Below are 16,475 nucleotides of genomic sequence, written 5' to 3' on the forward strand. Positions count from 1 at the left end.
CCAGCATTTCCACTACATGATCCACGATCTGCTACTTGGCTACCTGAGATATCAATTGTCACAGTTCGAATTCCGTTTCGTTCGCCTTGTCCTTCAACTGATTCCTTTCTTGATTTGCAAACTGACACTGACATACCACCTGTTCCTCTGCAGGATCCGCTTTTTTTTGAGTTAGCTGCCATACCAGATCCGTTTGAGGAACCATCTCCTATTTTAGCTGATTCATGGGATAATGCACTTTCGGATATGGTTTCTGATCCATCTCCTGCACCATTATGTTCCCATTCATGTTGTCCTAGAATCAAAATTAATCAGGATCATTCGAGGGGCTATTGTCTAAAAATCGCAGATTTCCGCGCTGGAAATCCTAGGAGAACTCTTTGAGGAACTCTTAGAAATCTTGGAAATCTGTCGACAAGCGTGGAGTATTTACACCACGAAGCATTCACACATTCACATATTTTTGGTGAACACGCTGCCTCAGTGAATGGGACTAACGGCCGAATACATCCGAACGCCGCCGAGCTTAGGCGAGTCTGATTTATGCCTGTATAGAAATTTCGAAATAGTAGTTGGTCCGAATATGTAGGTTTGTGCTAACATCAAAAGTATTGATCAAGATAAATATTAGTTTGGGTTTAAAATCTTATTTTCTTTCATGTTCTTTTAAATAAGTACATCAATTATCAATATTCGGAACTTCAACACTTAACCCTTCGTGTGTATACTGGGTCTTTAAAGGAACAGTCGAAATTTAAAAGTTAAAGTTCCCTCCCGCATTACGCCCAGTGTAAACACTGTGTTTTGAAAAATTTAGTGTACACAAGCAGAGTTCATTATTTATTATAAATGGTTAACTTTCTAAACTTCTTTCCCATTTTACAACTAATCTCTGGCTACCATAATAATTGTATGAGCACGAAATATATTACTCCGAATCAGAAGTTAGACTAACTCCTTCAAACAAAAATTTGAATATTTGATTAATTCATCAAATACTATCTAAATCAATTTGTTTATTAAATATTACTGTACCTGAAGATCTCTGTACGCTTTCCTGAGCATCGAAATTTACTTCTGGAGCAGCCTTAGCTGAAAAAAAGAACAAGCGTCTTTTCATTAAAATTTATTTACTAAAACATATGACAATATGGCGCGTATAGTAATTGCCAAACTTTAGATGCGTTTTTCTGGAAAAGCGGTTTTTTGAACTTTCAAAACAAAAAATTCCACTGTGACTTGATACAGTTCAAATATCATACGAAAACTGTAATATATATTCTAATTTGACACACTTTCCGATAATCAATCAGTTTTCAAGAGACTTACAAATATCTCGACGGAATTAAAGAAATTTACAAAGATTTCGAAAAATTGCATGAGATTTTAGAGGATTCCACACATTTTTTAACATTTCTCGGAATTTTTAGGTATTTCAAAAAATGTTTTAGGTTTTCAAGAGAGTTGAAGGGATTTCCAGAGGATTTAAAAAAATTAATATATGAGTAAACAATAAAGGATTACAAGAAATTTTAAAGGTTTCTGGAGAATTGAACGTATTTTTTTTAGAGAAATGTATTGAATACGTTCAACTTAATTTCTATTTGATATATTTTGAATGAGATTTACTTCTTTTAATAATTTTTCACGGTTTAAAAAAGAAAGACTTGAAGTAATATCAAGGGATTCGAAAGAATTCCAAGAGAATAAAAATTTTTAGCAGATTTGAAAATAATAAGAAATAAATTAAAAGATTTCTGGAAATTTCAATATACTTTTTCAAAACAAATATAATATCAAGTTATTCTTATTTTGAGGTTTTTTAAAGTATAATAGTAATAATAAGTAATAATGCATTAATTAAATTTAATTTCAATATTAAAGGGATTTCAAATCATTTCTATTAGTTTCGAGAGGTTTTTACGATTTCCAAAGGAAAGATTTTCAGCGATTTTAAGATGTTCTAAAGAATTTCGAGAGATTTGAGAAATGTCAAAGGATTGAAAAAAATATTGTAGGATTTCCAAAGATGTTAAGAGATTTCTAAGAAACTCCGGAAAAAAAGGAAATCTCCAAGGATCTCTAAGGATTCCAAAAATTGTTAGGTATATGAACTGCTCTTTTTTAAAGAAATATAATGAATAATTTTAATTCATTTTCTAGATTTAAGGGATTTAAAATAATTATTGAGACCTACATTCTAAAGATATAAATTTCAAAAGAGTCCTATTGATTTTAAATATCTCAAGGAACTTCAAGAAATTACAAGGCATTTTCCAATATTTAAAGAATTTTACTGAATGTCCGTAGGTATTGCAAAGAAATTCAAAAAAGATAGGGATTTTAACTTCTTCTTATAGAACCTTAATTAGTACATAAATATGTCAAGGGCTTTCAAAGAATTTCGTTGGTGTTCAAGAGATTCAAAAGAATTTAAAGATAAATACAAAATTGGAAAATATTTCGAAATATTTTGTGCAATTATTTAAGGGATTTCAAATGATTTATATTTATTTTAATATATTTTTACGATTATTAAAGAAAATATTTTTTGTGATTTTAAGGTGTTCCAAAGAATTTTCAGAGATTTACAAAACTTCAAAGGATTTAAATTTAATTTCTGAGCATTTGAAAGATTTGGATGAATTTGAACTGTTTTCTTAGAGAACTTTAATCAATCATTTAAATTTAATTTAAATATTCAAGGTATTTAAACAATTTTCTAAAGATCTAGAATTTTATTAAATATGCCAGGATTGGAAGAGAATTTCAAAATTTATAGAGATTTTAACATGTTTTTAAAGAACTTTAATAAATACATTTAATTTAATTTACATTCAGCAAATTAAAAATTATTTCTACTTATTTCATTGGATTTTTACGATTTCCAAATACTTGGCGGAATTTCAAAGGATTTTCTGTAATAAATTTCCTATAATTGAGAATCAATTATTGTAAAATAATTAAAGTGGTTATAAATTTTGCGAAAGTGGTTTATTTCACCTCGAGAATGGCAGATCAGTTAACTACGGATATACGTATATGTATATGCTAGCGCCGGTGCATATACGTATATAATTCGGTAGTAATTTTGGGTGCCAGCCAGGCCCCTTAAATCGTCTTAAACATCAAAAAAGGAAATAGAATAACCCGGCAAAATAAGTGGGAATTTAAATATCTAAACTGACATGCTAGCAACCTGAAAACAAGGGGGAGAAAAAAGAGAGGGATCATAAGGACCGGGATCACAGGAAAATTGTCAGGATAATATGAAAAATACACCGATTTAGCCTTTGCTTTAACTTGAGGATAATTAAAAGAATAATTGTATAGAGCTTTCTACTTTTAATTGAAATGAAATTTTGCTGCTTACCATGAATGAAAATAGTAGCTAATACTACGAGGTACAGAGACAGCTTCATTTTTACTTCAAAATAGTACTTAGGAGACCGTGAAATTTAAACTGCTTGCACACGGATAAAAAACTAAAATTTTCTGCAGCTTATATACCCACTTTTTGAATCTATTATGTGATTTTATGCAAAATATCCATTGTAGGAAAAAGCCTCTTATCGTCAAACTTTTGTTCTACGATAAAAACGAAGAATCTATATTCACAAAACATTGCCAGTATAATACTTCCTCATCACATTAACTCTGCAATAATGGAAAAAAAATTTCTGATACATTTCTGTTTCGTGTAATAACGTACTTGCATTAAAGTAACAAAATTCTTTTGTAAATTTAGGTTTCTCTTACTTGCTCAAAAATAAAATTTCGAGCCAAAGCTAAGTTCAAGCGGAGATTTTCTAGTTGTAGCTCATTTTTTTTATTTTTATGACTACGACTAATACAAAGGGTCACGCAATTTTTAAGTAAATTTAAAAAACTCTAAAGTTTTGAAAAATTAATAATTTTTCCATTTTTATGTTTCAAGAATTTTCCATTTGACATGTTTTTTTTCAATTCAGGGAGAAAAACTATAAAATCTATAAAATGAGAATAATTATTTTTAAAGATAATTTGTTTTTATAATTTAGGTCATTACAAATATCATTTTCACATGATTCTTGAGAAAATAAAAAAGCCTGTCGAAGATTTCAGAAATGTAAAATAAAAATTTCAACCATGAAGTTAATTTTTAACCATAGAAATGAATCGACGAAAAATGTCATGCTTAGTAGATATTTCTACGTAAAGAGAATGTTCGACGAATGTTCTAAAAAATAAATAAATTTTTTTAACTGAAAATATAAATTTTTAACTGAGTAGAAGAATGTTTATCTAATCAGTCGACCAAAAAAGATTAACCTACAGAATAATCCATTTTTTATATCAAAAAATATGAATCTTAAAATAGAAAAATAAAAATCATTAACAAAAAAAAGCATCAATTTATACTTCAGTGAAAAAATATTTTAATTCTGAATATAAAATAGTTAATTTTAATAAAAAAGGTGAATTTTCATGAAAATAGCTGAATCCTTAAACAAACCAGAATAATTTTGGTCCAATTTTCAATAAATGAGATGACTTTTCAACTAAAATGTTAAATTTCGAAACAAAATCTATAAATTCAAACGCGACTTTGCATGTGAATTTTCAATTTTTTGAAGAAAATTCAAAAGGTTGTTTTGTGAATCTTCTAAAGTTTTCAAAAGCAAGATTTTCCCCTTAGCTTTGACTTAGTGATGGCTGCAAATAGCACTACGTGACATTTTCAAATCTTGAAAAAATAGTCCACAAATCTTCTTGATTATTTTAATCTTGCTCTAGATTTTTTAATTTGTATCCGATATGGCTGCATAACGAACTCGTGCTTTTTTTTGTCACCCTCAAAAAGCGTTACAAAACGCAATTCAACCCGGTAGTTATGTCGAAAATCATTGTGTTAATAGATAGCGACAATAACCATAACCATAACCACAACAAAAACAACGTCAAAAACAACGAATAAAACGACAGCAGACGGATAATCTTATAGCCATGCCTTTTTCGTTTCGCCTCGTATTGCCAAACTCTGCCTCCGCGTCTAATACCTAATACTTATCTACTATTTACAATATTTAAATCTTTCTTATGTCTATTTCCTGTCCCATTTACAATCTTTCCTTCTCCATTCCTATTCCTTCTCTTCTTCTTCATCTTAACCAACCTCTGCTTCACCCATGCTACTGCCGTTTTGTCCCCCCTTTCATGCATCAATACCCCCATGCTTATCATACTCTTTTCTACCACCTCACATTCCACCAACTAGTGTTCCTCTCTTACATCCGCCTTTCCGCACAATTCACACATCCTCTTAACCCTATAAAGCTAAAACCTATTGCAAACATCCATGCACCTGCATCTCATCCTCGCTATAAGCTTCTGACTTCCCTTCTCTCCATTTTCATATAAATATTGCGCTCTCTCCCTTGGCATAATACATGCATAGTGCCTGTCAAACCTTTACACTCTTATTTTCTCCTTCCTCCTGCATTCCCCCTCACCATGTCATCTTTCTTAATCATCTCATATAACCCCCTTCCCCTTACGTCGTTCTCACTTTATTCATCTGTGATTTATTCGTTTAAAGTACCTCTTCCTTTTATCATCCATCTTTCTGTCCTCTCTGATGATTAGCTTCTCCCACCAACATTCACTAAAGAGTCTCCTTTCCCCTACTTCAAAAATATTTCCCTTATGTTTGCACGCTCGATTCCACGTTGTGACCCTAAACTCATGCTACCCGTCTCCTCCCTGAAAATATAATAAGTTGTATTCCTTGCAAACCCTAATAATCGCTTTACATACCGCAACTTAATTAAATAAGACACTTATCACTAGGGCCTCGAACAATTTTATTCTTTTTTAAAATACATCTGTAAAAAACTTCTTTCCCAGCCCCCACACCTGCTTCATCACCACATTTGACCTTTTCACTCTCTCTCTTTTATATGAGCATTCACTTTCCCATTCATCCGAAACAGGATGTCCAGGTACACTAGATCCAGCTTTGGAAAAGGGTAGAGGTGCGACCTTACATTATTTTTTCAAACAGTCACAGGGGTGCCTACCTGCCCCACCAGGCGTTTGAAAAGTGGTAAAGGTGCGACCTGAAATTACTTCTGTGACCAGTCACAGAGATGACTTCCCGCACCCACATGGCGTTGGAAAAGGGGTAGGGCTGCGACCTTCAATTATTTCTTTGACAAGTCTTAGTGGTGCCTCCCCCCACGAGACGTTGGTAAGGGCAGGTGTGCGACCTTACATTATTTTTGCGACTAGACGCAGGGGTCCTTCCTACTCCCCACGAGATGTCAGAAGGGACAGGGGTGCGACCAAAATTATTTATGTGATCAGTCACAGAGGTGCATAGAACGTTTCTTCTTAACGCGTAAAAAGACAAAAACTATCAAAATCACTCCTCAATTACATGGCCTTACACTAAAATGCGTAAAGGTCCCTTTGTTATGCTTGAAATATGCTCTTTGCCGGTAAAGATAGTGTATATAAACTTCGCAAATAAAAAATATAATTTTTTAAAGTTTTAACACTGAAAATTATATTTTCAGATGTTTTTGGATCCAAGTTTGTAATCAGCGCATCAGCAGACAACATTATACGGTTTTAAAAAAATGTAAAAAAAAAGAAAAGGAAACAATGCCCGCAACATGCAATCTTGCTGGCGCTGGCTGGCTAGCCACTACGTTCCTTGAATTTCTTGAATGCCATGCATTCATTAAATGGCATGAATTCCTTGAACTCATTGAATTGCATGAATTCTTTGAATTGCATGCATTCCTTGAACTCCATGAATTCATTGAATTGCAGGAATTTCTTGAATTTTATAAATTCCTGAAACTTCATGAATTCCACGAATTCCATGAACATGCGCGCTCTGCCTCTACCTTGCTAGAAATATGCTTTCTTAAAAACCCGGAAAAAAATTGTCGGTACCGGTAATTTTTTTTTAGTGGTAGCAACAATTTTTTTATTACCGATACCGACAGTATATACATTTTGTTTCACAAAAGCTTTATGGGGGAGGAATCACTAAAAATTTGAAACTTATTATTTATATCTTTTTTATGTTGATGATTATTCTCCTCAAAATCGATTGCCATGTGGAACTGAATGGCAATAAAAATTGAAATTTTTTCCTAGCATTTAAATATTCAAAATTTATATTTCTTTGTAAAATTTACAATATGAAGTACAGAATATTGTATCATTCTTCATTTATAGAATATTGGGCAGTTATTCGAGTAATAAAATCAAACCTGATTTGCTACTAAAACGACGTGCCGAGCTACCTGACAGAATAATTTCCACTCTTACAACAGCATTTCCGCTACTTAATCCACCATCTGCTACTTGGCTACCTGTGATATTAATTTTCGCAGTTCTAATACCATTTCCGTTACCTTTGCCGTCAACTGATCCTTTTCTTGATCCGCTAAGTGACACTGACATATCACTTATTCCTCTACCAGATCCGATTTTTTCTGAGTTAGCTGACAAACTAAATCCCACTAACGAACCATCTTCTCTGTTAGTTGAACCATCCCATGATGCACTTCCTGATCTGGTTCCGGATCCATCACCTGAACCTCTAAGTGTTGAGTTAGCGGTTGCATCAGATCGCATTGATTTTGATTGATATTGATTTGTGATGGTCTGAATAAAAAGTCACTTTAATTTAATTTTTTCTGACGCAGATTCTTAGCTCTGGTCAGATAATGTATTAAATGAAACACAAGTTGTAGCTGTAGTAGTCAAACAAGGAATGAATCTGGAGCCGAGGACCTGCTGGGACGGTTCCACGATGAAAGCGTACACTCTACTGTCCTTATCAAATAAAAAGGGAGAGATATATTGGTATCTATCTACTCTGAGACTACGAAACTGCTCTCTTTAAGAAGAATGCGCTTATAAAGCTAAAATATTTTGACCTATTCTTTCTAGCTTCACAGATTAATACCTGATCCGTCAGCTAATACACCTTCTAATCTGGTTCCCGTTCCGCTAAGTGACATGCTATCTCCCCTGTTTCCTAATCTAACACTTGATCCACTTTCTGACTGTGTATTAAATAATAAGCTCACTATTCTGCCAAGTGCTCAGTTCACTCTTCCGCTACCAGACCTATCAACTGATAAGCTTCCTGAACTACTGCTTAACCTCTCTTGGCTAATTTGGCCATAATTTTTCGATTGATGTTGTATCATGATTAAAATAAATGAGGGTTATTGTTACCAATATTCACTTTATGCCAGTATAGAAATTTCCAAAAAGAAGTTGGTCAGATTATAAAATTTTGTATTTGCAACAGAATTATTGATAAAGATAAAAATTGGTTTTGCTTTAAAAATCTAATTCTCTGTTATGCGCTTTTGAATAAGTACATCAATAATCATTTATCGGAACATCAAAAATTAATTAATTGTCACAAATGGTTACATTTCTAGGCGTCTGTCCTTTTTTCACCTAATCTCTGTGACCTTAATAATTCTATAAGGTTGAGATATATTACTCAGAACTAGCTAGCTAGTAAGTCTAGCTTCTTCAAACAAAACACCAACATTTTATTCATACATTCATTTGTTTACAAAATATTAATGTACTTGAAGAGCTTCCTGTACTTCCACGAGCATCGCAATTTAGAACTAGGCTGGCCTTAAGTAAAAAAAAAGAACGAGCATCTTCTCACGAAAATTTATTTTTAAGAAATATGTAGCTATACGGCGGTTATGGCACTTGCCAAACATCACAGGGGTCGCGTTGAGCCTATAATAACCGAGAATTTATCCAGCATTTACATGATTTTATTCGTATATTCACACCATTCAAATATTATTTGAATACTGTAATATGTATGTTCTAATTTGACACACATCCTCATATACATATATTTCTAAGATTTCGAAAAATTTCAAGGGATTTTAGAGGATTTAAAATGCTTTGGAACTTTTCCGGAAACTTTAAGGGATTACGAATGATATCTAGAGATTTCAAGAATTTCAAATAATTTCAAAGAATTTTATAGTTTTTCAAGTTATTAGACGGGATTCCTGGAAAATTTTTAAAAATTAATAGATAAATAAAAAATTCCAAGGAATTGAAATGATTTCTAGGCAATTGGAATTGCTTTTCAGAAAAATTTAATAAATACGTTCAATTTAATATCTACTTAAGAGATTTCAAATGAGATTTATTTATTTTAATAGAGTATGAAAATTTACAAGATATTGATTTCATTTAATGTCTAAGGATTCGAACAAATTTCAAGAGAATTAGGAACTTTACAAAGATTATTAGGGATTTCAAGACATTTTTAAAATAAATTAAATCAATTTTAAATGATTCTGATTTTAAGATTTAAATTGATTTTTAAATTTTAAATTGATTTTTATGATTTCCAAAAATTCCAAGAAATTGCAAAGATTTCTAGCGAATTGGAATTTGGAATAACATTCTCCAAACGATGTTAAAAGATTTGAAAGGGATTCTAAAACATTGAACACTTTCAGGAGCTTAACAAAAATTTTAGTATTTTCAAAATTTTCAAGGAATTTCTGAAAAATGTTTGAATGTATGTGAATTAAAATGACATTTCAAGGAATTTCTAGAGGTTGCAAGAATTTCAAGAAATTTAAAAAACGTGCAGTGACTTTCATTGTAATGAACGGATTTCAAATTGTTTTTTCTGATTGGCATGTATTTTTACGACATACCGAAAAAAAAATTTCACAAGATTTTAAAGGATTTGAAAAAATTCAAGAGGTTCAGAAATATTTTAGGAATTTAAAATAATTTTGTAAGATTTTCAAATACTTTAACGGATTTCTGAGAATTTTTTAGGATTTTGAAACATTTGAAGGGATTTCATAGATTTTCAGATTTTTAAACTCTTTTTATCTTAGTTTAAAAAAAAATGCATTTAAAGAATTTCAAGATATTTAGAAACTTTCAAGGGATTTGAAACATGTTAGAAGATAACCAAAGATATTAACGAATTTTTACAAGATTTGTAAAATAAATAAAACAGTCAAGGATTCCCAAGGAATTCAAACATTATAAGGGTTTTAAACTTTACTTTTTTGAGAACTTTAATGCATAATATTAGCTTAACTCAAATATTCAAGGGATTTCAAATGATTTCTACTAACTTAAATACATTTGTAGGATTTCCAAAAGTAAGTTTTTACGGGATTTCAGTTCATACACAAGAATTTCAATAGATGAAAAAAAATGTCAAGACATTTAAAAAGTTTTGGTAGAATCCCCAAAGATGTCAAAGAATTTCTGCAAATATATGGAAAGTCAATTAAATCTTCAAAGCTCTCCAAGGATGTCAAAGATTGTTCGGGAGTTGAAAGTTTTTTTTTCAAAGAACTTTAATAAATAAGTTTGATTTAACTTGAATAATCAATGTATCTAAATTATTATATCTATTTGAATACTTTTTACTAAAGAATTTTAAGAGATTTAAACAATGTCATGGGATTTAAAAGAATTATGTAGGATTTACAAAGATGTTAAGGGATATATAAACAACTTTGAAAAACAAATGAAATCTTCGAGGATTTCTAAGTTTTTTGAAGCATTTCAAAGATTGTTAGGGACTTAAAATCTTTTTTGTAGAGAACTAATTTTAATATTCAACGGATTTAAAATGATTTCTAGATACCTAAATTCTACAGAATGAAATTTTAAAGGATTCCTAGTAACTCTAAAGATCTTAAGGACTTTTAAGGCATTTAAAAAAAATGTACCAGACCTAAAGAATTTCGTTAAATCTCCAAGGATTGCAAGAAAATTCAAAGATTTATAATGGTTTTAATGATCTGTTTAGAGCTTCTATACATACTTTTAAGTTAATTATATTCAAGTGATTAAAACTGATGTATACTCATTTCCTTGGATTTTTACAATTTCCAAACACTTTGCTCGATTCTAAAGAATTTTCTATATTGAACTTCCTATACTTGAAAAATAATTATTGCAAAATCAATTTAGTGGTTATAAATATTGACTTAAAAATAAATAAAAAGAGGTAATATAAAAAATTCATCGACATAGCCTTTGCTTTAACTTAAGATCATTAAAATAATAATTGCAAAGAACTTTTTACTTTTTATCTAAGTGAAATTTTTCTACTTACTATGAATGAAAATAGAGTCCAATGCGAAGAAGCACAGAGACAGCTTCATATTTACTTTAAAATAGTTCTTAGGAGACCGTGAAATTTAAACTGCTGCTGAAGCACACAGATAGAAAACTCAAATTTTTTACAGCTTGTATACCCACTTTTTAATTCTTTAAGGCTGTTTTATGCAAAATATCTATTGGTTGAAAAATGTATTATTGAGACTTTTTAAAAAGCTTCACATGATGGAGCTGACCATTTGTATGAATGACTGTATTTTTTATAAATATACTTTTTTATTTAAAAATACTTTTTCCTCAATTTTCTCTTCATTACCTATACATTTCTTTAGTATATTATAATAATATACAGTGTAATACAAAAAATTAGGTTAATAAAAAGTTAAGTATATAATATAAATAATACCGAGTATGAAAATCAAGTTATCAGAGGATGATGAACAATTACAACTTCAAGTACATTTTTTTACATGAAATGTGGATGCATAAACTTAATTTCTCCAATATTCGCTAATTCGCAAAGTGATTACCAAAGTTATAGATCTATGTAAGTGAGAGGTAAAGAAATTTTCAGTCTATTTCATAAATACAAAAATATAATTGATTTAAAATAAACTATACGAAACAGAACTTCAATTTTTTCCTTATTAAACTACGGGTAGTTAAAAAATTTAATCCTAATTCTAGTGATTCATTTGACTACTAAAACACAAAAAATACATTTTTCTGAAGATTATAACACTATTAATTAGAGTAAGCAAGCTATATGTTAATTTATTTATTTTATTTTATTTAACTTGCAAACATATAGATTTGAGACTCTTTTAGAATAGAGACTCTTGAATTTCATACTTTTTGTCTGGGTTGTAGATTTATCATTTTTATCATCCGCTTTAGTTTTTCTTGGTTCGTTAGAGATATTTTTTGATATAGTGTAACTTAGTTGTCCTTTTAAAAAATTTTTGCAAGGTGTACCAGCACAGCAATCAAGACAGATAAGAGAATTAAAAGGAACTTTATTTGGCTCACACTTACTCTAAGTGTACTGATGAATTTTTCGAACGCCAACAAAGCTTTTGATTTCAGTGGATAAAAGTTCATCGAATTTTTCGGTATTTATTAATAACTTACTGATGAGACATAAATATTTTTAACCCTTCGTTTAATAGCGACATACACGATTCAAAATCGGAAATATCATCTCCATATCTCCCTGCATCGTCACAAGCACATTTCGTACCATTTTCTATTTCAACTGCGGACCCATTTCCATGTTAGACGTTCCTAGTATGCAATTCTAGCATCCTTAAAAATAATCTTCTCGTGAGATTCATCCTTATTCTTATTATATTATTAGATACCCATTCAAGTTCGACCTCATACAGGTAGGTCGGTCACATTATTTTTTTATAGACTCAATGCTGTAAGGAATAAAGTTTTAGTATCACCAAAAAACTAACCTTATCGTGAAATTATCTGAATTATAATTGGCGGTAGACTATGTCGAACTTGTATGGGCTTCACTAAGGTAGGTTTCCAAAAATGTACACAGTCTACCACCTATCAAATGCAGACCGATTTCACGAGAAGGTTATTTTTTGGAGATTCCAAAATTTCATACCTTAGAGCATTATGTCTGTCGAAAAACCAGGTAATTAATCTGCCTGGATAAGTTATAAATTTGAGTAGTTTGGATAGTAGCAGTTTCGAAAACATTTTTAAAAGTCTTCCCATCAAATTTAGCCATATTTCATGCTAGGGGTGGTTTCCTGGCGTAGTTGAAATCGTTCTGAACATTTAGATTGTGCGTCATATGAAAATGGATTTTTTTCGTTAGGAATTTTTGTGATAGAAGTTATTTAAAGGCAATAAAAGATGCATCGAAAAAGGCAAATTAAATTTTTTAATTATACACTCATAGACTGGAGAATAATATACATCACGGGGGTTATTTTTGTAACCAATAGGGATAAGAAATAATTAGGCTTAAAAGCACCATGTTACTATTTTATAAGTAAGTTCCATCTATGGAATGGAATGGAAGCTTCTAATGTGTCCCCTAAGGGTTTACATTTTTCTTGCACCTTCTTCTCTATTCCTTTACACACACCCCACACAATTACTTGGCAGTAGAAGCGGGACCAACAGTTTAAGGTGGGTTCCGAACCATGAAAAACAACAGCTTCAAGTACTTAGAGAAAACCTTTTTCTCTAGAGGTACCGGTCCCGCGATTCTCCAGGGATGAACAACTCCCTTTCTAGGCTAGTGTTCACCGCATGGGCCGCCGAGACTCTTTTAGAGTAATTCTTAAATTTGAAAATATTGTTTTTCATTGATACTGTTTGGATCCTTTGGAAAAGAACTACTAGAAGAACAATCTCTCTTCATCTGTATCCAGAATTCTAGAAAGAAAAAAGGAGTTTTCGATTCTCATTAATACGATAGAATCAGCTTCACCTCTCTGCAGAACGTCGGCATCATCACGAAGAAAAGGTCAGCAATAACTGATGAAATCATTTTTTCATCAATCAAGGATCATATATTGGTGAGGATAGAATGAAGTAGGAACTTTTCGAAAAGCTTCCTCTACTCGCGTCTGAGAATTGAACTATTTGTGAATGATTCTGATCATTGAAGCAGCGGCAAGATCAGGAACGAATGAGAATAATTCCATCTATGTAGATATCGAATTTTCAATACATGTTTTTATTTTATTTTATTATGTTTTTTATTGCGATTTGCGTATAGTAGGAAGAAAGAGGACGAAAGAAATAAGAAGGAGAAGGAAGCAGATTTGTTTGGTTTGCCTTCTCATATTTCTTTCCTCCTTTTTATATATGTCCAAATCTAAGACGAATAATTTTCTTTTCTTTTTTCTCTTTTTTAGGGGGTCAGGAGAGGAGAAAAATGTTCCGTTTTGAAATTGCAATAGGAACATTTTGTGGTGGTTGTCAACATTTAGTCGCTAGATTCTTGATTTTATTTTCAGGAATTCTGCACATGAACGTGTTTTCATTAAAGGGTGCTGCTTTTTCTATATAAGGTTTAATTTTGCAAAAGCGATTGACATGACATTGAAGAATAATGTAAGAGCACGAAAATCACAACTGTTAATGAATACCATTTACGGTATCACTCTGCAGGTTTTCATATGGATTCAAATACGGGGGTTGTTTTTGTTTTGCAAAAAAATACGCATTACATGACATTTTGCTTTTCTTTAGTGAAGCCGCAGATTTGCCTGATCTCATTATACGCTACACCAAATTTTAATTTCGACAGAAAAACAGAATTCTCTCACCAACTCGAATAGCAGGATAACTCGATATCCACCCGAGCACACTGAATCGAAATTCTATTGTCTTCTCTAATTGTAGTAGATAGTACTTGTCATTTATTCATTATTCTTTTTATATTTTTTCCGCTTTATTTTCTAGTGTCCCCAATATTTGTCCTGATGCTCGCAATGTACCGTATCTTCACATCCATCTGGACATACTCTGGAATTGCAGATAGAGTGGTGCCATCTCTTTTCATTAATTTCCATTTATATGTATGTAAAATAATTCCATTTCAATCACTTATGCATATTACACAGGACCACAAAATGGTTTCGGGAGTCTACTGGGAATGGAATAGGTATACTTAATGTTTTTTGGGTCGCTGAACACGAACCTGCAAGTCCCAACCCCACAAGCTCCATATTAACAAACCCACAAACCCCAAACCAACAAGTTCCAAGCCCATAAGTCCTAAACCCAAAAACTCCAAATACTCAAGCTCCTTATCCACAAAGCTACAAACCCTAAACCCACAAACCCCAAACCTATAAGCTCCATATCCACAAGCCCCAAACTAAAAAAAAACACGCAAAGTGGAGGACTTAGACTTTAAAACTTCATATATCTTGACATTAACTGAGTTAAAGTCTCCAAATTTTATTCGTCAACAAACTTACAATCTCCAAACTGCAGAATCCAACTCCACAAACCTTAAGCCCACCAACCTCAATTCCGCAAACCCAAACCTCACATCTTATAATACCAATTGAGAAATAGGTATAATTTGGGTTTGGTGGGTTTTGGGTTTGTTACTTTGGGTTTTGTGGGTTATTCGGTTTGGGAGGTGTGGGTCTTGTACGTTTTTGCATATGGAGCTTGTGGGTTTGTAGAATTGGGCTTTATGGGTTAGGAGTTTATAGGTTTGTGGATATAGAGCTTGTGTATTTGGAGTTTGTGGATTTGTGATTGTGGATTTGGAGCTTGTTGGTTTGGGGTTTGTGGGTTTGTTGATATAGATCCTGTGGGTTCAGAGGTTGTTGATTTAGGGTTTGGGGTATGTTAGTTTGTGGGATTGAGGCTTGTTAATTAAGGTTTTAAGTTTAAGGACGAAATTTATGCAGAAATTCCAGGTTACCAAAACCATTTTGTGGTCCTGTGTCATGAAACCTTTCACATCGAATTGGTTTTGGTCTCCACAACATGTCTATAACTCCCAAGCATATTTTGAAGCTATTAATAATAGCATTCGACCAACCTCAATATGATTCAGAATCTTCCATAACTGAAGATCAGCGAGCTGCTGGTTTGCAACTAGCACTTCTTATAAAAAATTTAATTGATTATTTTGCGCTAGTTGAAAGTTATGAAGTATTAAATTTTTAAAATTCCAATCATATTTCACATTCAGTTTCAGTTGCAGACTGTGATGATAGTGATATGTTCATGGTCGTGATCTACTTACAACTAGATTTTAAACAATATGAAGATGCAGGAATCGATAAAGAGCGTAAAGAACAAATTGTGGAATATCGGATGTCGGAACAAAAACGTGAATTAAAATTTGAATCTGTCCCAATAAGGTTCAACCGAATGAATTTAAAACGATAAGTATATCGATCTGAAAAGCAGATTTACATTTTTCTTCAATTTGGAAGATTCGGAATTGAAAACCTGAGTTTTGATCTTTTAAATCATCCAAATTAACAAATCTTTCCTTCATGAACATTTAAAATTGAATCGTTTTAAATTCTTTAAACTAAACTATTAAAAAAAACATTACAATTACATTTCTTAAAGGATTTTTTTTAAAGGAACTACAATTTGAACAAGCAACTAGAATTCTTGAACAGGGAAATGATTGACTGAATGTGACACTTATGTCATTTTATTTCAATCAATTCATCGTGTTTTCATTTAATTAAAGTAAGCACACGAATAAGGTTTAAAAAATTTACTTTTATATGGTTTTCAATAATTTTATATATTTATTGCAGACATGCGTAACGAAATACAGTTCATAATTTTTTTTACATTTTATT

General features: G+C 31.6%; 1 protein-coding gene across 1 annotated transcript in view; it reads right to left on the reverse strand.

Moving 5' to 3' along the window:
- LOC117181112 (hornerin-like) overlaps nt 1-3,467 on the reverse strand; it is a 13,366-nt gene extending 9,899 nt beyond the window's left edge. The window contains exons 1-3 of the mRNA XM_033373680.1: nt 3,374-3,467; nt 1,036-1,092; nt 6-295 (exon numbers count right to left, since the gene is read on the reverse strand). Coding sequence (XP_033229571.1) covers nt 6-295; nt 1,036-1,092; nt 3,374-3,422 — 396 coding nt within the window. The 5' untranslated portion in view covers nt 3,423-3,467. The remainder of the gene's footprint in view (nt 1-5; nt 296-1,035; nt 1,093-3,373) is intronic.
- Nucleotides 3,468-16,475: the final 13,008 nt, after the last annotated feature.

This window comes from Belonocnema kinseyi, chromosome 10 (assembly GCF_010883055.1).
Source record: "Belonocnema kinseyi isolate 2016_QV_RU_SX_M_011 chromosome 10, B_treatae_v1, whole genome shotgun sequence".
In the NCBI taxonomy this organism is placed as follows: domain Eukaryota; kingdom Metazoa; phylum Arthropoda; class Insecta; order Hymenoptera; family Cynipidae; genus Belonocnema; species Belonocnema kinseyi.